This window comes from Carassius carassius, chromosome 32 (assembly GCF_963082965.1).
Source record: "Carassius carassius chromosome 32, fCarCar2.1, whole genome shotgun sequence".
Lineage (NCBI taxonomy): Eukaryota > Metazoa > Chordata > Actinopteri > Cypriniformes > Cyprinidae > Carassius > Carassius carassius.
In genome coordinates, this window is record NC_081786.1 from 6,698,642 (window position 1) to 6,725,039 (window position 26,398).

Here is a 26,398-nt window from a genome sequence, read left to right on the forward strand (position 1 = left end):
TGACATGATATATGGTCACATATGTGACCCTGGAGCACAAAACCAATCTTAAGTCGCTGGGGTATATTTGTAGCAATATCTAACAATACATCGTATAGGTCAAAATTATTGATTTTTATTTATGGCAAATAATCATTAGGGTATTAAGTAAAGATCATGTTCATGTAAGATATTTTGTAAATTTTTTACTGTAAATATATCAAAACTAAATTTTTGATCAGTAATGTGCATTGCTAAGAACTTAATTTGGTCAACTTTAAGGGTGATTTTCTCAGTACTTAGATTTTTTTTTGTACCCTCAGATTTCAGATTTTCTGATGTTGTATTTCCACCATATATTGTCGTAACAAACCATACATCAATGGAAACATTATTTAGTCAGCTTTTAGATAAAGTGTAAATCTAAACTTTTAAAAATTTACCCTTATGATTGGTTTTGTTATCCAGGGTCACATATAAGCGTGTGAATCCTCCTCAGTCTAATCTAATATCTTAGATGTGTCAGCACTGGTCTAATTACCATACGTCAGCTGTGCCGGACACACTGGACACACAGCGGCAGCTGTGTTTTCCAGCCTCGGCCAGAGGCCATGCATGGCTCTCTTGGGTTCAGGGATTCCGGAGGGTGTCCGTCTGTTCCCACAACATCACTCCACAACTATTCCTCTACCCACCACCCTGTTATGAATACTTTGTCTGAGTGAACATAATAATAACAGCAGTATGAGATTCATCAACCCTTCTATATAGGCTAAATATCAACATCTGGAGATTGTACTCAACAAATTTGAAACACTCTAAGAGCACATGATCTGGCAAAGAAACAACATATTAGGTGACGAACCACAGTTCATCTTATTATTGCCATAAAATCCAGCAATTTGCTCCTAATAAATTGACATTATTATCCTACATAATCCAATTTAAAAATGAAAAATGAATGTATTTATTAATTGATTAAAAATCAATTAATTTTTGAATCAATTATTAAGGCAGAATTCTTTCATCACTTTTTATACTTAATAAGGCATATTTTGTATAACTTTTTATGCTAAATGAGGCTTAGTTTATGTGTTTATCATCTAAGGGTGATGAGTAAATTCTTTATAATGCAATGCAGGGATGTTCTACCTTTACATATAAACTAGAAATCCATTGCGAACGAAAGGAAGGTCACATCAGGTTTTGACGATTGTGCAACTTCAGGAAACTGGATCGTATTCTTCCCACTGACTAGATACAACACAGCTGGTGATATGCTCATCCCAACCCCATTTATCATCTTAAAGTCAACGTCTATAGCACAGGCCAGGAACCAGAGGGCCATACAAAGCACCGTTGTCCTACAAAAACCTCTTTGGGGAACTACACAGCCTTACAAGGTAACATATTGAGGGGCTAAAATAGAAACATTTGATTTATTCCTTAAGGGAATAAAGTTATTTGTTACAAACAGCACACACAAAGACCTGTAAAATGCCACAGGCTCACTTTACAGACATATGCCGCATTTCCACCGAAATTACCCGGAACATTTGTACCAGGAACTTTTTTCCCCCCAGACCTGTTGCTTTCTGTGTTTCCACCGCAGTGTAAAGTACCGGGAAGATGTGTATATACAATGAAACTAAATATTATATAAATTTGCCTTTTTTATTTTCATTTTAACATATAGATAAATGGAATACAGACCAAAGATAACCTGTTAGATTTACCCAAAACGAATTATATTTTATGTTTAACCACTAAAGAGACATCAAAGCCAGCAGCACATATCAGAACGTCTAGCCGAGGTTAGGCTGCTCTCTGCGGATACATAAGCACTGAGCTCCCGCTGATCGCGTGGAGCTCACCATCTCCGAGATTGGTGAAAAACATTTTAAAAATAGGCGCTGTCTTTATAAATAAACCACAGATGTGAGTTTTAAACAACTACATTCTCGCCTGAAATACTTTTAAAATTACATTTCATGACACAATAACAGTAATATTTTGAAAATGATCCGAATAAATGGTGGTTGAACTCAATCAATGCTGCGTGAACTCAACCAATCAGGATGTTTAGCGCCCAAGTCCCGCCCCCGAAAGTTCCGGAACTTTGAAAAAGTACCACCTCGCCAGCAGGGACTTTCTGAGGGGCATTTTTTTACCCGGAACTTTATTTAGTTCCTGGTTCCTGCGGTGGAAACACACCAGGTACCAGGCCAAAGTCCCTAGTTCCTGGGTAAAGTTCCTGCGGTGGAAACGCGGCAATAGTTCATTTAAAGTGCAGTCTTGAGCCGTGGTAGAAAGCAGCAGGTGGCTCGGGGTGCTTATCTTAAACCTCCTATTTTTACATGATGGGAATACAGCTGAACTCAAGCCAATGTAAGTCTTGTGCGAGAGTCAGACATCTCATTTCCACATCAGTCAGCATGTTAATAAAGAAACTATGCCAAATATAAGGGCCGGTCTAAACGAAGGACGAGCAGGAGGCCATATATAGGCAGACCAAGGAAGGAAGATTTTATGCAGATTTTTTTTTTTTCACAAAGATTTGGAAGATGGCACCAAAATAAACAAAAGATTGACTTTTCCCACACTTGAAACTGTAAAGCTGATGTAATCGCAAACCCCGAGTTTATATAATCCTAGGTTATCTTGTAACATATTTCACATACGTAGTTCACCCTGGGATGGTAATAAGTCGTGGGTGGTTAGGTTTCAAAATGAAGGTCTAAAGTCGGGTCCTGAATATTCTGAAAAATGTTTCAGAATTATTTCTTAATGTTCTTATTAGCATATTAATAAGTTTGAAAAAAAATTTTTTTTTAAATAACTGCTTGTCGAATGGTGAAAGTGTCACAATGTAAATCAGCTTCTGAAACACTCAACAAGAACAAAGCAAATACATCAACAAAAGAATACAAGATCAACATGTGAACCTTGCTGCAACTGTACAACGCTCATGAATAATTAATTAGACACAAATGTAGGCACTTTACAATTGGTAAAGATACAGTATGCCAGTATTTTTTGAGACCAACAAATTACTAAAAATACAGATCCTGATGAATTAAAAAATGTTGCTTTAGAAACCTCATTCTTAAGTTTCCAAGCAAACATTTTTTTACATCTAGCTCAAACAAGCTAGTCATTTCCATGCCTGTACAAACTGGTTTATATTAGTAAGTGCTGATCTAGTAGATGGACCAGGACAATTATGGTGTTCACCAGCATAGTTGGTGAAGCTGGTTGGCCATGGATATTTTACTATGCTAGTTAAAGTAAACACAAAGTCAAAATTTAGCCTATCTATTTTCTAAATGCATGTTATGGATCTATGGATCTACAAAAACTATAGACTTCTCTCCGGTAAATACTGGACATTTAGTCTGCTTAAACCCCACACTTAAAATTTTACATTCACGCCCCCATTTCTCAACATCCTCTCAACAGCTGATGTAAAAAACAAATACATGTCCTATATTTTTTTCTTTTTATGATAAGTGGTTACACTTAAACAGAGGTGGGTAGAGTACCCAAAAACTGTACTCAAGTAAAAGTAAAAGTATTTCTAGAAATATTTACTCAAGTAAAAGTAAAAGTACTAGTCTTGAATAGTTACTTGAGTAAGAGTAAAAGAGTATCGGATAAAAAATCTACTCAAGTAGTTAGTTACTAGTTACTTTGGGTCATATATACTGAGCCTATTTTTATTTAGATATATAGATAAAATGTATGTAATGTATGTGTGCGTGTATAAATGTATATATTTCATCAGCCTTTACTCCAATTTATGTAATTTATTATAAAACCTTGTCTGTTTACTTAAGTAACAGATATAGGTGTCATGCCATAATATATTTTTAATACGACTGACTTTATATTAAATGTGAATTTAACATTGAAAGTTAATATGATATAAATATTGCTACTAATCTTTCATTATTCAGAAAGAGAGCAAATAACATTTACATTATTAAAGATCATTTTCACTGACAGTCTAGATTTCAATCACTCTCAGAAACTCCCATTAAAATCACTGAAACTGTTAACACTGTGAAATCAATATCTTAATTAACGATTCGTACACACATCTGCACTTTGTTGTTTCTGACGAGAGAATTCGCCAGAAAGAGGTATTCAGTCAGTGAGCGAGTGAAGGAAGCACCGGCATTTTAGCGATGACTCATCGGAACACCTCTGATTGGCCAATGCTTTAATAAGCTCAAAATAATCATGTGTGATTGGTTATAATGCGCAGTGCTGTAAAAACGCGTCTGTCTCTGGCTCAGCGCCAGCAAGCAACCACAGATCTGAATTTAGCAGCTGATGATATGGTGTGATTGTATTAAAATTAATAAAATCTTAATCGGCTATTTTTTGTCTTTTGGAAGCTGCATTCAACTTGACTCCCCTCTGTTATAAGCCACACACGTACAACAAACTAATGTCACAGTGGTATCGTGTACTGTAATCGAATGTAGCCCAAGTTATTACCTGTTAAACAGTAGACAGCACACACGGTGTTCATCTAATAAGGATCTCCATCGCTAGCAAATATAGCCTTTGCAGATTTGCTTTCAATTCAGTGCAGTTCCAGCCACGTTTTCAACGCTCTTTCTGTTCTTAAACGTTACAACTCCGAGTGAACCACTTCAGACGCTCAGCGCGTGCGGCAGGGAACTGAACGACTCATTCAAACTGATTCATGAACCAATTCACTCGTTTGCCAATTGGTTTGATCAAGCCTTTGAACAGAATTGACTCAAAAGAATGAATCATTCGCGACTGGGCATCGCTCATTGCCCAGAGAAAAGTAGACGGCGCGTTTGGAATAAACTGAAGCATTTATAACATTTATTGCATTAAGATAAAGTAACGAGAGGAGCGTCGCCCACAGTAACGAAGTAAAAGTACAGATTTTTCCCAAAAAATTTACTCAAGTAAGAGTATAAAGTACCCATCTTTAAATATACTCCGAAAAGTATTAGTTACCACAAAAAATTACTCAAGTAAATGTAACGAAGTAAATGTAACTCGTTACTACCCACCTCTGCACTTAAATGCACGTCACAATATGGAAGAAAAGATCTGTCACTACTTTCATTTCATCCTGACTTCAACACACCTGACTGGGACATCAGCACATTCACATCAAAAACAACAACATACTGTATAAGAGTGACAAGAAATGTTGATGTTTCCATCAGAATATTCATTCTCTATGCTGGCAGCCTACCTCCAAGAGGGCCGATCTTGTTGGTGATGGCATATCGAAGGATGCGTTCTTCTTTGACATACATAACAAATATGCGCTCCATTCTCAGTTCCAGCGTCTCCAGTCTGCTGCGGGGCCCGTGAGTGCAGTCTCTGTATGTGATGTTCTGTTTGACCTGGAAAGTGTGGGTCTCTGCTCCATTTTCAGTTGACGTGACTGTAAACTCACGCACGGATGTGGAGGTAATCACTGAGAACAGGAAAAAGGCCAAGAGTTTGGAACGAAGCAATTCACAGCAAATTTTGGGCTTTAATTCTAGACCCAAAATCCCCCAGGATTTGATTGTTAAGCAACCTCATGTTCGGCAACATGAGAACCACTTTTATTTACGGGGCATCTAGATCAGACACAGCTTCCTCTGAAAGGAAGTAGAGGAGACGGGAGAAGTCAGAATATTTTTTTTTATAGCTAAGCCATTCACCACAAGCCCATGATTTATACCATTTAAAAGTTTGGGGTTGATACAACTTTTTATGTTTTTGAAACATTTTTTATACACACCAAGAAATTTAATTGATCAAAAATACAGTGAAACTGTATATATTATAAAATATTATTAAGACGTAAAATAATGTTTAGTGTCACATGATCTTTCAGAATTTATTCATATATGCTGATTTGGTGCTCAAAAAACATTGCTTATTATCTACATAGAAAACTGTTTTGCCATTTAATATTTTTAAGGAAACTGTGATTCAATATTTTTAGGATTCTTTTTTCAAGTTTAAAAGAACATTATTGATTTGAAATAGAAATCTTTTGTGACATTATAAATGTCTTTACTTTCATTGCTGAACACAAATATTAATAATAAAAAAGAAATCTTACTGATCCTTTGTTATAGTTATATGCATTGCTAAGGACTTATTCTGGACAACTTTAAAGGTGTGGTCCTGGGTCACATATTGTGTAATTAATTAGATTCATTTAAATGTAATCTATTGATAGCCCTGGTAAATATAAAACAGAATATAAAAATTAAATCAGGAAAAACATTCTGAAATTGGATCAGGGTCATGAAACAAAGATGTACAGATATATTTATTCCCCAAATTCTTCCTCCAGAACTTACATGAAGGATAATAATGGTAGGTGTCCTTAAATGGCTCCATCTGCACCGTGGCACCAGGAGGGATGAAGGGTACACTGCCCTGTAAATGAGTGTCCACATTGAGGTAGTTCTGGGTATCCAAACCCGTAGCTGTCTGGACGATGCTGAGACGCTGGTTACCGGGATAGAAGGTCACATCGGCATGGCGAGTGAATTCAGCACCTGCGAAACACATATGTTGGTTCTCAACATGATTAAAGGTCGTTAAAGAGCAGTCCTGTTGCTCACTCATTTTACTGCAAACAAATATCAAGAAATAAGATCCAGATGGGGGCTGTGACCCTTATAATGGTGCTTGATGAACATTAAGGTGTTGTTAAAAAAGAAAAGGCTTTTTTCATACAAAGTGAAAACATATTATATAACGGAGCACCTGATTTAAATTAGTGGTTAAATAAGTGGTTGAGTTATATCAGACTAGCAAAGCCCTTGTGGGACTCTATTAGCGAGAACAAAACATCTTAGCCTAAAATCTCTCAGCAGGTGGCCATATGTTTAACAAACATTCTACACCATGAAAGAAGTAGAAAATGAGAACATGACGGCCTCACCGGTGATACTGAAGCCATTAAGGCTGTTTGGCAGCTCCAGGGCGAAGAGCCAACCAAAAAGACCTCCAATGGGGGCCACGGGCATGAGGGCCCAACCCACCGGCTCTGGGACCTCACTGATGGCAGTGTACGCTCGTCCGTCACCCACCACGATGTAGGCATGCAGGTCAATACTATCCAGCTGCACTGCTGTGCCACCCACCAGTAAAGTCCCTCTGACCTTTCCATTCACACGGTGAGGAGCACCTGAGGACAACAGGGAGATAAAATTATAAATTACATTTATAATGATCGTTTGCAAGTATGTGGATAGCTAAACAATTATCTGAATTGAGAAATAAATCTGAGAGGTTAAAATAAGGATTAAATGTGCTGAAATGTTTACAAAAACAATATATTGCTATAGGGTTGATGTATTTTTGGGCATTTTTGTGCCTCACAAGATGTTAATTAATTGACTGGAATCATTAATTGTGGATTGGGTTTTTATCAGCTGTTTGGACTCTCATTCTGACGGCACCCATTCACTGCAGAAGATCCATTAGCGAGCAAGTTATTAATGCTAAATTTCTCCAAATTTGTTTTTAATCTTGGATGGTAAATTTTCAGCAAATTAAAATTTTGGGATTAACTATTCCTTTAAATCTACAAGTAAAAAATCTACAATCTACAATTTAGAAAGTTTTAGTTATAATATTTTGCAAAAGTGTGAGCTACAGGACGGCATTTCTCACAAAAAAGTGTATGGCTTTAGAAGACTTGGAATATTGCATAAGTATTACCTTCATAGTAGATTAACAGACTATGCTTTTGCTATAGGGATGTGGTAACTCACAATGTGATACGATTCACAATACTGATTTCATGATATGATTTTTTTTTACAAAATTAGATTTAAGATCTCTTCATATAAACAAACCAAGGCTTTGCCTGTTATGAGCTTCCATTTAAAATTAGAGGGGACCACTGTATTTTAATAACAATCCAAACAAAGATGCTGCATACATGCAGCATGATCAGTTTTCTTAATCTAAATTATGTTGTCTAATTTCAAAATCCGAAGCAAAAACAGAATGGTTTGACTTTAGCTCTGTGAAATTATACTACAATAAACATCTGCATAAAACAAAAATGGCAAATGGGCTGTATGAGAACGCAAATTCACTCTCTGACAGCAGGTGGCGCTTATAGAACAGTAGCCATACAGTATTTACTTGATAAACAAAGCAGCTGTGCTTAAAAACACCCAGGGAGTCTATAACATACTTTGGTTACAATTTCTCAATGGTAGTGTAAAACAACACTCTTTTTACTTTGTCAAAATCAGCTCTGTTTTCAGCAACCTGTTTTAGTCCATGTTTCTTTAAATGCTAATAAGCTCTGCTGACCCCGCCCCGATTTGAGAAAGGGGAAATTATTTAACAAAACTAAAAAAAAAAAACACTGGGTGGATTTTTTTCATTATAGGGTGGTTTTGTACACACACTGCCAACACACATTTCAGTTCAAACAACTTGTAAAAGAGCATGTCGCATCAGATGACCACATTAAGAAAAAAAACTAAACATTTTTGGGGTATTTCTTTAATCTACAAACTGCTCTCAAAAGCTACAATTTCTCCTGTTACTCAGCTGTTTCAGAGTGGTTTTGGATAGTTTTCCCTCTACACCATCTCACTCACCGGCCACACAAAGCTCCTACTGTATACACATGCATATCCAACAGCTGAGAAAGCTTTTCCACTGAATATTTTCTCTCAGACACAAATGTCTGTCATTCAGCACGAGCCAGACTTGACTTTGAAACAGGGCTCAAGATTTCTTTCACACATAAGTATGGAGTCGATGTTCACAGGTAAATTACAGCCAATCCAATGTGATGTCATTGTCTTGAAAAGATCCTGTTTCTCAAGCCCCATGAGGGCTGCCGAATGATTCACTAGGGAAATCCACTCAGGTTTTCCAAAAGACTAAGTGTTTCCGACATAAAACCTCCCACAACTCTTAATAAAAAGGCTGTGGAATAAGTTGTGGGTATTACCGCAGCCAGTTAACACAAGTGTTCACCAATTACAGACAATTAGCGGCCACTCTGCACGCAAGTGAAGCAGTTAGTAAAAGACCAAGTTTGACAAGAAATAACTGTTTGGAATTTGTATACCTAAAAGTGCGTGCCAAATCAAAGTTTTATCTGCAAATTCCTTTGCATTACAAAAATATACATTTTTACTCTTAAAAATAGTCTGTTGGAAAGAGAAACACTGGTAATCTATCCCAAGAGATGCACTGCAAATGTTGTTCATACTTTCAGAACAAGGTCATGTTATGTGTAGCTTTTACAACGGCTCTTTTTACAGCCCCAGTCTTACCGTTTGGCAGGCAGTGACGGCCATTGCCGTAGAATCCTGAGTTGCAGTGACAGCAGAAGCCGGTGGAATAGTCTGTGCAGTGTGCGTTCTGACTGCACTGCTGCTGGAAGCGCTCACATGTCTCTTTATTATCGGTTGAGTAATGGATCACTGCAGGAGAGAGCGGAAAGAGAGACAAATTGCTCTTTAATAGGCTAGTAAAGTCAAACTCAGTCATAAGTCATAGGTTAACTACTCCACAATCTTGAGTTCTTTCTGAATTGTTTAGATAGATAATACTGAATAATAAAAAGTCAAAATTCTGAGTCAAATAATATATGAATCAAAATTAATTGTGCATTAAAAAAATACTTAAAATAATAATTCTGGCATGCATGCCCATGGAAGGGAATTTGAAAGTTTTTGTATTTAACTGAAATCTTTTTTGGCCATTAATGGTGTTTTGGAGGGAAGAGAAAAAAGAAATGATTTCGTTGGTGTAAACGCTCAGCAAATTATGTGTCCATTTGCAAATATTAAAGTATATTTTAATTTGCAAAGCTAAAAGTGGTCTTATGTGATAAAAAAATTTTGTAATATTATTCAGTGTATAATAATTATGGATACACTACTTAATAATTGCTAACAGTGTTATTTCAGTATTATTTTTATACTATTTTTTATCATTTAAAACATTTTAAGTTATTTTTATTTTTAAACTACTATATTTTAAGTTTTATTAATTTTAGGTTGTACTTTTTTCTATTTATTTTGTTATTATTATTATTACAAATAATATTTTGAATAATACATTTTTAAAACTTTTTTTTACAGTACAATTATTAAAAAAATATTTTATGTTTTGCCATTTGTTTAGTTTTTTTCCATTTAGCTTTTTTATTTTTCATATTTCTTTTTTTTTTTCAATCACAGAAAATGCATTTTGAATTTAAAAATTACAATTAAAATTTGAAATCAAAATTTAAAACTAGTTACTTTTAGTTAACAATAACAACACTGGTATCTAAACATCTAAGTAGCATACATTAGAAATAAGCAAATATGGCAGATGGCAACAGTTGCTAAAGTATGATAGGTCAGTGACATTTTTAGGATGGTGCTTTAAAAAGGTTAATTCGATATATTTCAGTAGTGGTTATGGAACACACCTCCAGAGTCAAAGTTCACTTTCTCCTCAATACTGAACACTTGACCACCAGAAGGTGGGACATCCTTCACACGGTTTGGGTACACCTGCAGGATTGCGTGCTTTGGTAATGGCCGCTGGGGCTGGGGCTGGGTCACGTCCTCCGGGGGAAGATTATAGGGATCCGGCTGAGGAAACTCACCTGGACCAGACTCTGAGGGCTGAGGAGGAGACTGACCAAGGGGAACCTCCTGGTTGAGACGTTCCAGTATTGAGGAGTCTTGCTCTGGCTCAAGAAACTCCGTTGTGGTGGGATCTTGGAAGTCCGGATCGATGGGATCATACTCTTCCTCATCTGTTTCTGAGTAGTCTTCATCAGGGAGCATAGCATCCAAGACTGGGGGAGCTTTGGTGAAAACAGCCTCATGCTGTGCAGGAACGACATTCTGGAAGGAATATCTGTTTCCAATGTGAAAGAGCCAAACTCCACGCTCTCCTATGTTTCCTTTTCTGAAGAGTTATAATATTAAATCATAATGTTACAAAAGACTTCAAATAAATGCATTTTTTCAAATTTCTATTTATTAAAGAATCTTGAACAAAAATGTATCATGGTTTTGACAAAATTCAGCACAACTGCTTGTAACATTTATAATATAATATAATATAATATAATATAATATAATATAATATAATATAATATAATATAATATAATATAATATAATATAATATAATATAATATAATATAATATAATATAATATAATATAATATAATATAATATAATATAATATAATATAATATAGTGTATAAACATAATGTTTATGTTAAGTTAGATTTGTATTAGTGCTGTCAAACCATTAATCACCATTAATCACATCCAAAATAGTTTTTGTTTACATAATATATATATGTGTGCTGTGTATATTTATTATGTATATATAAATACACACACATGCATGTATATATTTCAGAAAAAGATGTTATGTTTATATAAAAAAATTATTTATCATATAAATTATATGAATATAAATATAGACATGTAAATATTTTCCAAATACACTGTATGTGTATTTCTATATAAATAATAAATATATAAAGAACACACACATATATTAGGAAAACAAAAACTTGTATTTTGTATGCGATTAATCGCTTATTTATGAAAAACAAATTAATAACATTTAATAACAATCTTATAATAATAGAATAAATTTTTTGTTTGTTTCTGAGTAATTTTCTGTATTATTTCCAAAAGAAAAAAAGTTTTTTTTTATTTCAATAAAGCCCCATTTTAAAATGGTAATTGCTTACTGGTAAAGGTTTTTGACGGACTGCTCATCGCTGGTGACGCTGTAGTATGGCCCCTCTGTTCGGGAAAAGAAGAGGAAGGACAGCTCTCCTCTGGTGAAGCCCACTCGAGCTGGAAGCTCAATTTCGACATTGTAAGATTCCTTGGGCCGTGTTCCAAAAAACTGCAGGCCATCCTCAGGGTATAGGAAGAGTGCATAAGTATCCCTCTCGTTGTACGCAAGCACCACTTGGAATGTGTTTACCTTGAAGAGAGAAGACCATTACTCCAGAATCTGTGCAGAACTTTAGAAGGTAATACAACTTTTAAAACATATCACCTGTAAATATTCCATCATATACTGTAAATCCATCTAAAATAGTTTACTTCCTTCACCTTACTTTTAGACAAAGTGGTCTCTAAAAGAGATTTGTTTTCTGTATATATTAAACAGCACTGAAAACATCTACCATAGAGCTTCAGCTGAAATCCAAATATGGTGTTTCTAACAACTTCACTGATTTTACAAGCCTACCAAATGTGCCTCAGTGCTGTCTCTTGCACCCTTTTGTTTTTTTCACACCTAGTTTTACTGCATTTAACAGATCACTAAAAACATTTTAGGAACATTTTAGTAATTTTGTTACGCTTTTATAATTTCTATAAGTTTGATTTATATTTAAATATTTCTACTTAGCATTACTGTAATTTATTTTTATTTCAGTTTTAATTTGAGTAATTTTAGCACTTCACCTTCACATGTTTTATTTTAGGTAGTTGCTAATGAAACATTTGTAATTTTTTTCAGCTAATATTTTTTATTTAATTTTATTTGTTTGAATAGTTTTAATAAACCAGTTACAACACTGATTCTAACTAAAGTTTCTTACTATCCTTTTCTGTGACTGAAAAACTTGCAAACAACAACATTATTACATAATGTAATGTGATTTAACATATTTCCATGTGAAATGCAAGAGGCTTGCTTCATCTGCTGCAAAAATGGGGAAAGTTGTGTTACATTTTGCATTAGTTCATTCTAAATAACTTCATATTAATGATGTTCTGTTCCCCAACAAGACAAGAAACGTCTATTATGACTATAAACCGGGTCTGTCTGGATATCATGTTGATTTAAAGGGATAGTCCACCTAAAAATGACACTTCTATCATCATTCATGCTCATGTTGTTATGACGTTGTTTCTTTTGAGGAACATAAAAGATATTCTGAAGAATGTTGGTTTTCAAACAGTTTCCGCTTATTCTATTTGACTTAAGATTGACCATTATATGGACAAAAAGTCAATGGGAACCGAAACAGTTTGGTTACCTGCATTCTTCAAAATATCTTTCGTGTTTCGTAGAAAAATAAACCCATACAGGTTTGAGGGTGATTAAATGATGACAGAATTTTCATTTTTGGGTGGACTATCCCTTTAAGTAAGCTTTTCTAGCAAGACATCCTAATGACGTTTCAACACAGATATTACGAAGCCCTCCCCCCTTTCCAGTCTCTCACGTACACACACAGAGGATGTGTGTGAAATTCCTCTCCTGTGTTTAGTAATCCAAGCTGTCCCTGAGTGGAGCCATCACCTCCACAAAACAACCCCCCAATTCCAGAGAGACAATGCTGCATCTGGCTTTCAGAGAGCCTCGGGCTGCCCCTTTCCCCAGCATGCATCCCTCCTGGATCCCCTCACCCAACCCTGCTGCCTTCAGCTTCAAACTCCTAATTGCAGGACCACACTGCCTTGAAGCAGTGCTAAACACACCCATAAACAAGATTGTTTAAAGATGTTAAAGTACCAAAAGAAGAATTAGGACCCCACAATGAAGGGGTCTATGGACTCGAGATGGTACTACATCAATACTATTACAGTATCCATCAATATTTTGATGGATACTGTACAATATTTTTTTCTTCATAACATCTAGATAAATGTATATTTTAGATTATATATATATAAATTAAGTTTAGTATAATTACGCTTTTTAGTGTTTTTTTAAAGAATTTTCACATGATCCTTCAGAAATCATTGTAATATGCTAATATAGTGCGCACTTATTAATAATGGTTAATATTATTATCAGCATTAAAAAAAAAAAAAAAAGCTCTTTTGCCACATTATATTTTTTGAAAAGCAATATAATTTTCTTTCAGGATTCTTTGATGAATAGAAAGTTCAAAAGAACAGATTTTTTTTACAACATTCTAAGTGTCTTTAATTAGTGTTGTAGTAAGTTTTTAAATAGTGTTGAATCACAGTTTCCAAAAAAATATTAAGCTTAAATATAAAGTCTTCAATTTTACTTAACAATAATTCACTCTATTACTGTTTTACTGTATTTTTGATCAAATAAATGCAGCTTTAGCAGTCTTTCCTTTTTTATTTGTATTATTCTATTGTACAATTCCTTCTATCTTTTATCTTATAACTTGTTTTGTGCACAATTCTTCTGCAATACTGTATGAAAATATAATTGTGCCATTAAAGTACTTTTAATGAAACTATAAACTGAATACTTTAAAATTGAATCAGTACTATGCGAGAATCCATTCATGGAGTATGACCTCTGTAAGTTTCTACTTCTTCAGTCCATGAGACGTCTGCAGACAGACAGACATGTGGTGGACTGCAGGAGACACAAGACTAGATAAAGTAGTTTAAATCCCAAAGGCAAACATAAGATATCTTCCAGAGATTTCACCATTTAGACCCCCTGAGCTTCGGCAAACTCTCTGTGGAGAGATTAAACGGAAACGTAGTAAATCAACTCAAGGATGTGCTTTCTTCAAACAAGCCCTTTGGCCTAAAGCTCTTCTATTGCAATCAAGTAACATTTAGTAAGCAAACATTGCTTAAGAAAGTAAATAGTTCTAAAAGCAACTCTTTAGTCAAGAAAGATGACTGCGGTTTGACTTTCCACCTAGTAACCCTGCATGAGCCAAACAGCAGGAGGTCAAAAGTATTGCGCTAATTTATCACAACTATTAAACATCTAAATGAGTAGTATCTATTTTTATGACAGCTTGAATGCCATACTAGTATTTACAGTAGTATATTCTTTGTGACATTTAGCTTTGACTGTGATGATATATTGTAACATAATACCGTTTATTCTGTAATAGTGGCTTTTATAATTTTTATTCAGCTTTGTTCTTTTTCTGAAAGTCTATCAGAACATGCATCAGATGTGAGCCAGTGCCACAGAGTATATTCCTAAAAGATAGAGGGAAATTCCTGATAGTATTTATTTACTCTGAGAATGCAAACATGAACATGGCCTTATGCAACCTAAACAAGAGAAGAAATGCTGCTTCCGGAACTAATGAGTAACAAATGATAATTCATGAGCAGTGCAGCTGTTTCTGCTCAGCTGTCTGGATGAGAGATCCGAATGTGCATTGTGCACTAGAGACTTGAAGAATGAGACATTCATTAATGCCCATTAGAATACACCAAAAACACCAGAATTAAGTTCCATTTTAGCTGAAATCACTCCACTCACACACCACCAACTGTAGACCCCTGTAACATCACTGAATTTATAAACTTAAGTATTCTCATGTGAAAATATGGTCTGAATGTGACATAAACCAAGCTTTTGTGCCTATAAATATTTTAAAGCACATACATGACTGCCTGGGGTCGGTAGGATTTTTTAAAATGATATTTTTGAAACATTAAGCTCTTATGCTCACCTGCATTTATTTAATCAAAAATATAGTAAAACAGCAATAGTGTAAAATATTGTTAGAATTCAAAATTTAGAGGTTACATTTTTTTTTCTTTTAGGATTCTTTCATGAATAGAAAGCTCAAAAGAACAGCATGTAATTGAAATAGAAATCTTTCTAACATTTCAAATGTCTTTACTAAATAAAAAGTTTTAATTTCTTTAAAAAAGACGTTAATGCACTAGTGTTCACTTCACAACAACTCAGATTTTGTGTCTAATGATAAAGCAACTCCAGCTGGTTGATCATGATTATAACATGATTCATAACAGATTGCAGGGCTATTCTGATGGACATTAGAGAAAATCAGTGCTATATATAATGTATTATGCATTATGCATTTACGTTATGTTTGTAAGTATAATTCGCATAGCAATTAAACTAGTTTTGCCATTTTTAAAAATGTTTCACTAAAAACAATTTTGATTTACTTTGTTATATTTTACTTGCTATTAAATATCTATTTATTATATTAATAGACAAATTAACATTAATAGAAATAATTTTTTGATTTTAGGGCATTTTTGTTTGCACCTGTACAATAAACAATTCAGGTAATGTGGTTCATGTCTTAACTACACTAAATGAAACTGCTACATTGGATTCAGAAAGCCTATCAGACCCCTGAGAAACACTGTGGCTTTAATCATCTAAAACCTTCCCATGCATTTCTGTGGTATGTGAGGTGTTGAGAAGACCTAATCACTGTGGTGACATGGACAATCAGGAGCAATTCAATCCTACCAATTGTTCCTCTGTGTGAATGGCAGGTAAAATTAAGGTAAGTGGGAGACGCTTTTGTTCGTTCTGATACCCTCTAGGCCTGAGATTAGGACAGACAACAGATGACCAGCTTTGATAACCCCAGCCTAAAAGGAGCTCAGGGAATGCCCGATCTCCAGGGTCACATTAATTACCACTATAAGCAGTTCTCTTACCCGATTGGATGGTCTAGAGCTACGGCTGACCTCCTCGTAAGCGGACACATTCTCCCAGGTGGCGATGAAGGCATGGGTTGGTGTGAATGTGGTATCTGGAAAGCCTCTCTTGACATCCGCTTCTGCCCGCTTCAGCACAGTAGGAGACTCCGTCTGCCGGTAGAAGATGGATCCTTTTCCTTCACTGGTGTCAATGTCAGCCAGGAAGGGGACGATGACAGGGAAGTCGGTGGGGAAGCCGTCATCTACATACTGCTTCTCCATGGGAAGATCCTGAGTTGAGATGATTCCATTGGTGGCCACCTGGAACGAGACACAAAACAGAACGAGAAAAGTCTATAATGATATAATTTCAGGGTCAAATTTCTTATAATTAGTATAGAATCAAATCAGATTCACAACTTACAGCAGTAAGCTCTTTTTTTACAGTTTAATCCATATTCCCAGAGAGATATGAGATTTCTTAAGGCAAATAAAGGCAAAGCAGCTACAAAACAACAACAATTATTAGACGTTTGATGTACTCACATATAAGTTATTGAAGGACGTCTCATAGAAGTACATAGGTTTGGTGAGTGTGATCACTTTAGAGGTCTCATCGTCCCCTGCTTGCAGAGTAGCATCGCCGTAAAACATCCCATATGGATAGATGTCATGTCTGTGAATGGCTGTGACATGCTGGACTGTCCATGAAAGTTGTAAAAAGAAGACTGCTATTTTGTCCCAAGTCATTTTACTGAACAGTTGACACACATGCAGCTCGTATTCACGCGGCACACTCTGAGTTTGAATGAGTTGAGTGAGTGCGCGCTGATGTGAAGAATGAAGCTGGGAGCTGAGGACTGTGTGTGTGTGGGAGGACACGCGGACGTTGATTGGCTGACGGGTGACACACGGGACACCATCGGCATTTCATTACATTTATGCGAGAAGAGACTTTTGGTGAATAGATGTCTTAATTTAATGGCGAAATGTATTAGGAATTCTATTTAATGAAGGTCTTATGAAATATATAAATACATTTTCGTGTGTTTTATAATTTATGTTATGTATAAAATATATCATAAAATGTATTTGTTATATTATTTTAGGTTTTATTTTATATAATATCCTTTTTCCTTTTCCTGTTTTACCCGACAGTTTGCTCAGTAGCCTATAGCTTTAAGACTAATCCAATTAGGCTACTAATCAAATTATTTATATTCTACTGCTATAGTCTTTAATCAATTGAAGAAGTGTAAAAACTAGATAACAAACGGATGAGTGTCACGAATCACTTCCGAGGCTCATCAAAGACTCAATGAATATTCACACTGCTCGTTTTATAGTTCATTTACTATAATGTTGGCATTTACATTGTGAATACTGCACAATACATACTTTTTTTTCATTTGTGTATGAGGCATATTGTGTAAATAATTTATTATTTTTGTGGTTGTTTATCCATCTGAAACACTACTCACTATCTCTTTCTTGTTTGTGGTGTCATCTAGTGGCCATTCCTATATGAATACTGGAGTCTGTTGGAATAACGGGGACATGGAATCTGGAATTTGGGTAAGTAACTAACTTAACTAACTAAAAAAATGAATAACGTTTGGAGGCCTATGGAACAAATCAAAAAGTGAGTTGTGCCCTAGGCTTAAACTTTTCTCTTATAACAAATTCTTCTTTAAACAATGCATGAAAATTAAGCATTTAATCAGTGTAAGTGAATGTGATCTTGAGTGAAGAGAAATAATCACTCATTGGAAACGTACTTTAAAGCACAGGTCAGAGTTTGTAGCCTAATCAGACTCAGAAAAAGTTCATGAATCCTCTGAAATGTTGAAAAAATATATTTATTTCTTTATTTATTTTGGTAAGTCAGTCTTTAAACCAAGAGTAAAATAAATAAATAAATGTAAACATAAAAAAATAGAATAATAAATTACATTTTATTTCTGAAAGATTTGCTTGGTTTATTTATTCTTATTATAAGAAAACACTTGTGCTGTTTATTTTATAATTTTTTTTTCCAGGATTTAGAAAGGACGGAAGAACAGCATGTATTTGAGAAATAAATATTTCGTAACATAAATGTATTTACTGTCATTTGTGATCAATTCAATGCATCCTTGTTGAATTAAAGTCAAAATATATATAGATCAGTACCTTATTTGACATATAGATGGCGCAAGATGAAAACAAATAACACCAAACCTAACTAGTAACCTGAATTAGTTTGTAATGGGTAACTCCGTAAAAGTGTTACGGTGTATTTATTCATCCTATAATCATCAATTGTACAAAAAGTCTTTGTTGTTTTATGGTCAATCTGATATGAAGTTTCACGACATGTTTATAACCAAGTTTGGCCAGTCATTGTGAGCATAACAAGCTATTTGTGCTGTAACCAATTGGACACATTCAGTGTATTTACATATGATCATTAACATCAGACAATATGGTGAAGGAGAAGAGCTCTATAAATACAGCCATCACTCCAGCAGACCTGACAGAAGCTTCACAATCAAGACAAAAATTGTTACTTGGGTGGAAATATGCCTACATAGTTAAATAATATGAATTTTCTTTTTAAACAAAGCAGTGTATGGAAGAAAAGGTTATTGTAAATGTTTAAATGCTGTTTTTATCAGCTCATAAAACATTGCACAGAAAGGACAAGGAATCCCTTAAGTAAAAAAATATATATAAATTTCCTTCTGGCAAGACGTGTCAGAGCATGTTGTGAGCTAAGATAAGTTCATGCCCAGCCTTAAAGCCTTGGAAAATTCTAACATATTTCAGCATTCACAAACTGTTACAGCAAGAGAAAGTAGGTTTAATAATGTAAATATGAGAAAGAAAGAAAAAAAAAAAACCCAGAAATGAATTATGCCAAATGAGCTGTTGGGTATGAAGATCAACTTTCTTGGGCTTTTTTCACTAGGCCCTAAAATATAAATCATTCTAATATGCTGATACTGTATGGTGCTTAAGAAACATTTCTTTATGATTAACAATGATGAAACAGTTGTGCTGCTAATATTTTTATGAAAACCATTATAACTATTAGGATTCTTTAATTATTTAAAAAAAAACATTTGTTGAGAACTGAAGAGCACAACATTTTGGACAACGGATATGTTTATTTGATTATTGGTCATTTCAAGCATAGTGGTCATTTTTTATTCAGAGGTCATTTTAAAGCTCATTGTTTCATAAAGGTAAATTGAATTACTTATATGACATGTAAACTATAAAGAGACTCATTCAAGCTAATTTTTAGTATTTTGATCATATTATCTGTACACACACAGCACAGAGCACTTTGGGACCCAAACAGTCAGAAAATAAAGTCTCAACGGCACATGAGGTCTTAAGGAAGCTCAAATTTCTCATTGCTGTGTCTGGATCAGTGTGTGTGTGTGTGTGTAGGGTGTGGTCAAGACAATGACGTTGTTTCACCAGTCAACGGCTCATTCAGTGGAGGAACTCATGGCTCACACTACACTCTCCCACTGCCTCTTTGCCTTCGAGAGCACGGGGCAGGCAAGTCTGACTCCAGAGGCACTGAAATACTTGCATGGATCTGTTTTTTGGAGCACACATGCTTACATTGATGAGCTCCATTCCTTTACCCTGGTGAGTCATTCTAGACAAGAAACACAGACCAATTAAATGCATTTTTTTCTAGTTTGCTTTCAATCATGCCAATCTAAGCTAATTCAAAGAAGCTTGGAGAACTTTGAGAAGAAGTTCCAAGAAGGTCTACAGCAGGAGTTTCAGCACTTCTCTGGCAGTAATGAACACAGAAAAACCAAACTGTACTGATTGTCTGAGTGTGCACCAGAACGGTAGCACAGCAATCAAAACCTGTAATGAACGTCCGAGCGTGGATCCGAACAGTGACCAGACCATCAGTGCGATGATGTTCGCAGCTGGAGTTCTCGGGAACCTGGTTGCGTTGGTTCTCCTGGAGTTCCGCAGGAGGAAAGAGAAGAACCGGCAGCAACAGTCTCTGTTTCATTTGCTGGTGACCACGCTGGTGATTACAGATCTAATGGGAACCTGCTTGATCAGTCCCCTGGTGCAGACTGCATACTTAACCAAAACCACACTAGTTGGGATGAGCGAGACACGTTCGGTGTGTGAATATTTCGGATTTGCCATGACTTTCTTCAGTCTGGCGACGCTCTCCATCCTCCTCGCCATGGCACTGGAGCGGTGCCTCTCCATCGGGTACCCATACCACTATGGGAGGCATGTCACCAAACGCTGCGGATACATCACCATCCCTTGCATTTATCTAGTCTGCTTTTTATTTTGCTTAATGCCATTTGCAGGCTTTGGGAAATATGTGCAATACTGTCCTGGGACGTGGTGTTTTATTGCCATGAATCCAGAGCGGATTAAGGACAGGGTGTTTGTCAACATTTATGCCACTGTGATGCTGTTCATTTTTACAGTTACAGTGGCATGCAACTGCTTTGTAGTTTACCATCTGGTGTTAATGTACCGGAGGCGCAAAATGAACCGAGGATCAGTGCAGACCCGGAGTAAAAGGGACAGGAGGTACTTCTCATGGGCAGAGGAGGTGGGACATCTCATTCTCCTGGTCTTCATGACAGTCATATTTGTCATTTGTTCCCTGCCAATAATGGTAAGACTTACAGTGTATTATTAGGATGAAGAAAAGTGATTTTATAGGAAATTCACAATTAACATTTATTGAACTTTGCTAAATGTGATTCAACTTATTTTTACAAATATATATTATTGTTAAAAAAGTGATATAAAAAGGGTTCAAAGATAAAAAACAGATAAAATACTTAATATTAATATTAATTAATTATACAAGTAAATTACACAAGAGCTATTTATCACATAAAATAATGTTTAATGTATTTAGCCTCATTCTTTGATTTTAAATAATAACTGAATAATTTACCTTAATAAAACAGTTAATTCAGATGATAAAATATATATTAGATATCATTTAACTGCAATAAATTACACTATAATTATATTTTTTTATTTAAATATTTATGACCTTGTATTACAAAACCAGTTATAAGGGTCATTTTGAGATTTATACATAACCCGAAATCTGGAATCTTAGAGTGCAAAAAAAACCCTTTAACGCCTTTAAAGTTCTCCAGATTAAGTCCTTAGCAATACATATTACTAATCAAAAATTTATATTTTGATATATTTACGGTAGGAAATTTACTCAATATCTTCATGTAACATGATCATTACTTAATATCCTAAACATTTTTGTCATAAAAGAAAAATCTATAATTTTGACATATACACTGTATTGTTGGTTATTGCTCCCAATATGCCTGTGTGAATAAGCATTTGTGGTCCAGGGTCACATTTGTAGCTGAATAAAACTTTTTTAACTCAAGAATTTTTCTGAAATATAACTATTGTTTATTTTGTCATTTGTTTCTTTTGATTTGAAGTTTTAGAAAAAAGATATTATAAGCTGTTTGCACTGTGCTTGAGTCTGTTAAAAGAACAAAAAGTACAACCAGCTGGCGAGAACTGGACGAAGTAAATCAAAAGCAAACAACATAATGGATGCTTGTATATTAAAGTTCATGTCACAGGGCATGGGGATGTTATGGTTTCTAAGCTACCACATATTTAGTTCATTGTCAGAGAGGGATCGTGATAAAGATGAAGAGGCTTTGACACATCTTGGAGAAGCTAGTGTTCATGATACCAAATGCCAGAGAACTTTATCAGGGCTTTATTAGGCATTTTGAAAAAGACACTACAGCTCACTGAGATCTTGTGTTTCTATGGAACAAACCCAAGATCTTTCACACATGCTTCCATAATCATTTCATCTCCCTCAAGGCTTCCAGTGTGAGATTTAGATAGCTGCAGTGTATTTTTCTTGGAGTGTATTATTTCTTGTGAAAATCAATTAGACTGGTCGTCACAAACAAACACTCTTGTTGCCGGCAGACTGATATTGTTTTATATATTCTAGCTGGAACCAGTCTCAAACTCCCCTCACTCACCCTTCAGTGATCTGGAATGATGCTACACATGTTAATTATTTACAAAAGATAATTAACAGTAGGTGAAAGGATATTAAAGCATTACAGTTGCTCCTTTTGACATATGGCTGATTCACTGGTTTAAATTGAGTTTATCAATTAAATTTCAGCATAAATTATATAACTTGTTGTAATTTATGCTGAAATTCAATTGTCCTTGATAAACTCAATTCATCCCAGCAGCCCTCTGAATAAATCTGTGGGACGGGGTAATAGGAAAATGCAATGATGTATGGCTCCAGTCTGATAAAAGGTTACACATAATTCAAAATAGTCAGATTTCATAATAATACTCACTTCCTTAAGATTTGATGCTATGTGAGAAATAATTGTCTTGACAAAATAGAAATGATTTGTATTTTTTAGAATGTATATATGCACTGATTAAAAATAATAAAAAATTGATTCAGTATCAGTTTAGAAAACACTTTTGGTGGTTTTTGCATGTTTTTTGCATGTTAAAATTGGATAGGAGAAAATATTCAAACATCCAAAGAGAGGATCACACATTAGTTTTAAGATTCCAGTTTGATGAAATGCAGTGCATGATAATTTCTTAATTCTTTCACCATACTTGATCTGCAAAAATAGTTTTCCTGACCAAATAAAACTGTCAAAATGTTTGATAGAGGAAAATACCAAAACAAAGGCTTTTGTCATAAAAGACTATGAGCAGAAGTAAACAAACTTAGGAAAATAGGAAAATAATATGAATCATTTCTGCTCTGTCATGTGTCTGTTATTTTTATGACAACAAACTGTGAAAGGATCTAAAGATTTTAAAATGACCTTATGACTCATTGATGGGAAGTCCAAGATGAAGACATCTAGAAAGTGGATTATATATATATTTCTGCTTCCATGATTGACAGAAAGCACAAACCCAGACTTTCTCAGAGACTGTGTCATGGTTACGTTTAAGTTTTTGAGTTGTTCAATACACACCCAAAATCATATGTGCCCACATAATTGTCTCATTCAGCTACAGCTGAAATCTTAGTAAAAGCAAAAGCTCCTTAAATTGGAATCAGTGGGGAAAACAACCAACAAGTTTCTTGCTTTTTAAAGTCTTATCTGTAATTTTAGAGTAATAACTCGCTGATGAGAAGTAATGCTATTTGTGCACATTATCTTGTGCGTGAGATGAAACACATCCATGCTGTCATTAATACATAAATGAGCACTGGGTTTTATAGAAGCATGTCAACAACTATAATGGTATCCCACTTATCCGTTTAGATATGTTTTTATGGGATGTGGAAAAGGACATGAATTATTAAAATCATGAATGTAAAACTCTACTTTAGACCAGACAGTGTATTCAGAGGCTCCAGATATCTCACCACATTGCTTTCATTACAGTTCACATTGCTTTCATTACAGTTGCAATCTATCCATCCATCTATCCATCTATCTATCTATCTATCTATCTATCTATCTATCTATCTATCTATCTATCTATCTATCTATCTATCTATCTATCTATCTATCTATCTATCTATCCACCCACCATTCATCCATCCATCCACCAATCCATCCATCCATTGTTCAATAATTCTCTCTCTCTCATTCTCTCTGTTAAAGTGAGCTTAATTCAGCTAGACTGAGCATAATTCAGATCTGCAGTTGTTGCTATTTTGCACTGAAAAATAAATATTTTTTTTTTCCTGCTTGGCATTTGACATATGATTTATTGAAAACAGATATGTATCTTCCTGCTTCTCTGCTTTCTTTGGTAAATCTCACTGTGCTCGGAATAATCAGTGCCTATGACAGCATCATCTGTCGAAGTGCCATGTGTGGTTATGGATGGATGACACTGAATTACCTTCTTCTTCTCTCTAGATCCACGTGTACATCAACTCCATGGGAAACTCTAATGACCTCATAGCTCTGCGGTTCCTCTCGGTCAACTCCATCATTGACCCCTGGGTCTTCATCTTCCTCAGCCCCTCAGTTCTGCACTTCCTGGGGGGGGTGCTTTGCAAGACCAGCTTCATGCCCTCCAGAAACTCCCTGTTCAAAACTTCCATTTCCAAAAACCCAACCTGCCAAATCGAGCTGTACCAACACACTTGCACCTCTGTGGAGACCACACACCTCAACAAGTCAATCGTTCAGATGATCTGATGTGATGAGGACAGTATTTATGGACTGGATAGATCCATCTAAAAATCAATATGCTTTGGAAGACAACGTTATGATTACGTTCTTTGACAGCATTCTCTTTTAACTGAATGAAATAAAGCCAACTGTGAGGTCAAAAGCATAAGTTATGTTCCATCAACCACTACAATAATTGTTTTGAGACTGAGGGCCCTGTCAACATGCGATCTCCAGAAGAACTTGACAAACTTTCAAGGCATATTTAGCGGACATTCAATCAAGGAGGATATTCCAGTTTTTAAGAAGTTATTCAGTGTTTGGATTTTTGGAAGTTTTGGAAGACAGAGGAACCATCCTGAAGCTACCATTCCACAATCATTGCTGATCTAGGTTTCCTTTTTAGGAGGGTCGTGCTTTCAGACAGGTTAATGGTTAAATGGCATGTTGTCCCATGCAGTATGTCACTTTGGACACTTTTGTGGTCAAGTGAATCATGTGACGAGGTTTCCTGCATTTTAAGTCAAGCAGTTCTTCAAGTGTTACATATGAAAGCTGCCTGCTTGTATTTATATTATCAACATATTTATTGCTCTTTAATTTATGTTGATACAACAATAAGTGAGTGACATATATGTGTCTTCATACATATAGGCTGACGTGATTCAATGCTTATTGGTCACTTCTTTCATGTGAGAGATTTTGATTGTATATAATTAGTATAAGCATATAAGCATGATGACATGCATGGTACCGTTCAGTAGCTACAGACCTAATCTTTGTGTCAAGATAATTGTTTTATGGATGTCTTGAATGTACTTGTGATATAATGTGACTTGTGTTGTCTATGCATGTAATTTATGATGTGAAATTGTCTGTTAAACGTAAACACATCATATCCGTCCAAATGCACTGTGAAAACGAGCTAATCACTAAAAGATCAGAGTCTGAGGCAGGATTGTGTGTGATTTTAACTTCCAATACAGTTCCTGAATTTGAATTATATAGGCAAACAGAATGCAGAGTGCATTTTGAATTTTGAATTAAGGACGTAGAATTAAAATGAATACAACATATAATAATAATAATAACAAAATCCCATGACTGAATATTTTTAACTAGAAAAGCAATTTTTGCCAAGACAAAATCTGAGTTTGGGCTTGACAGTTTTGGAGAAAATCAAACAAACAAACAATCAAAATAAAAAATAAAAACAAGAATTGAAAGCAAGCCAATTAGTAAGCTAATTCTGAATTTTGCCCAAACCTGTTCAGGACTCACGCCTCTTAATAAAGAAAGAAAAAAAGCATGCATACTCTCCCTGAGGCCATAAATGAGTATGCAAACACTCAAATGATTGTCTAGTGCATTGCTTGCATGTGGTCCTGTTGTACATATTAATGGTTCTTGCATTACAGTGCTGTGATAAACACATGCCTTAAGGAGAAAGGTTTCCTTGCCATCTGTTTTCATTTAGGTTAGTTTAGGTTTACTGCTCCACCACGACAGCAATTGACCTAAACTGACCATGAAAGGAAAAAGGTTTATCGCAATCACACTTTACGGAATGTAATTACATGTATTAATATGAGAAGCTAGAAACATTTGCATTTTTTTATCCTTGGTCCACCTACATGCTAGAGTAACCACTGATACACAGGAATGTCTAACATGATTGAGGTTGTGAAAGAAGCCAGTTATGCCAAATCAAGCACAACTCCACTCACTCTTTTTATTGGTGAACAGATACCTACGCAACAAAAAGTTTCTCAGCATTTGGTCGCATAAAAAGGGTTTTCCCAAACTCTACTTTGTAAACCCCTTTGTAACCCTAGAATAAAATAAAA

At 35.2% G+C, this 26,398-nt stretch overlaps 2 protein-coding genes across 2 annotated transcripts in view; one reads left to right on the forward strand and one right to left on the reverse strand.

The window, feature by feature from the left end:
* The window catches only part of nid2a (nidogen 2a (osteonidogen)), a 56,592-nt gene extending 39,207 nt beyond the window's left edge, over positions 1-17,385 (reverse strand). Inside the window, 9 exon segments of the mRNA XM_059520036.1 lie at positions 5,225-5,452; positions 6,336-6,536; positions 6,926-7,171; positions 9,294-9,443; positions 10,442-10,929; positions 11,733-11,974; positions 16,390-16,692; positions 16,918-17,126; positions 17,129-17,385. Of these exon segments, the coding sequence (XP_059376019.1) occupies positions 5,225-5,452; positions 6,336-6,536; positions 6,926-7,171; positions 9,294-9,443; positions 10,442-10,929; positions 11,733-11,974; positions 16,390-16,692; positions 16,918-17,126; positions 17,129-17,300 (2,239 nt within the window). The 5' untranslated portion in view covers positions 17,301-17,385.
* A 2,124-nt stretch (positions 17,386-19,509) lies between these two features.
* Positions 19,510-26,297, forward strand: ptger2a (prostaglandin E receptor 2a (subtype EP2)). The gene is made up of 3 exons (XM_059520037.1): positions 19,510-20,016; positions 20,095-21,034; positions 24,294-26,297. Exons 2-3 carry the CDS (start codon positions 20,177-20,179, stop codon positions 24,576-24,578), a joined length of 1,143 nt encoding a protein of 380 aa, XP_059376020.1. The 5' UTR covers positions 19,510-20,016; positions 20,095-20,176; the 3' UTR covers positions 24,579-26,297.
* Positions 26,298-26,398: the final 101 nt, after the last annotated feature.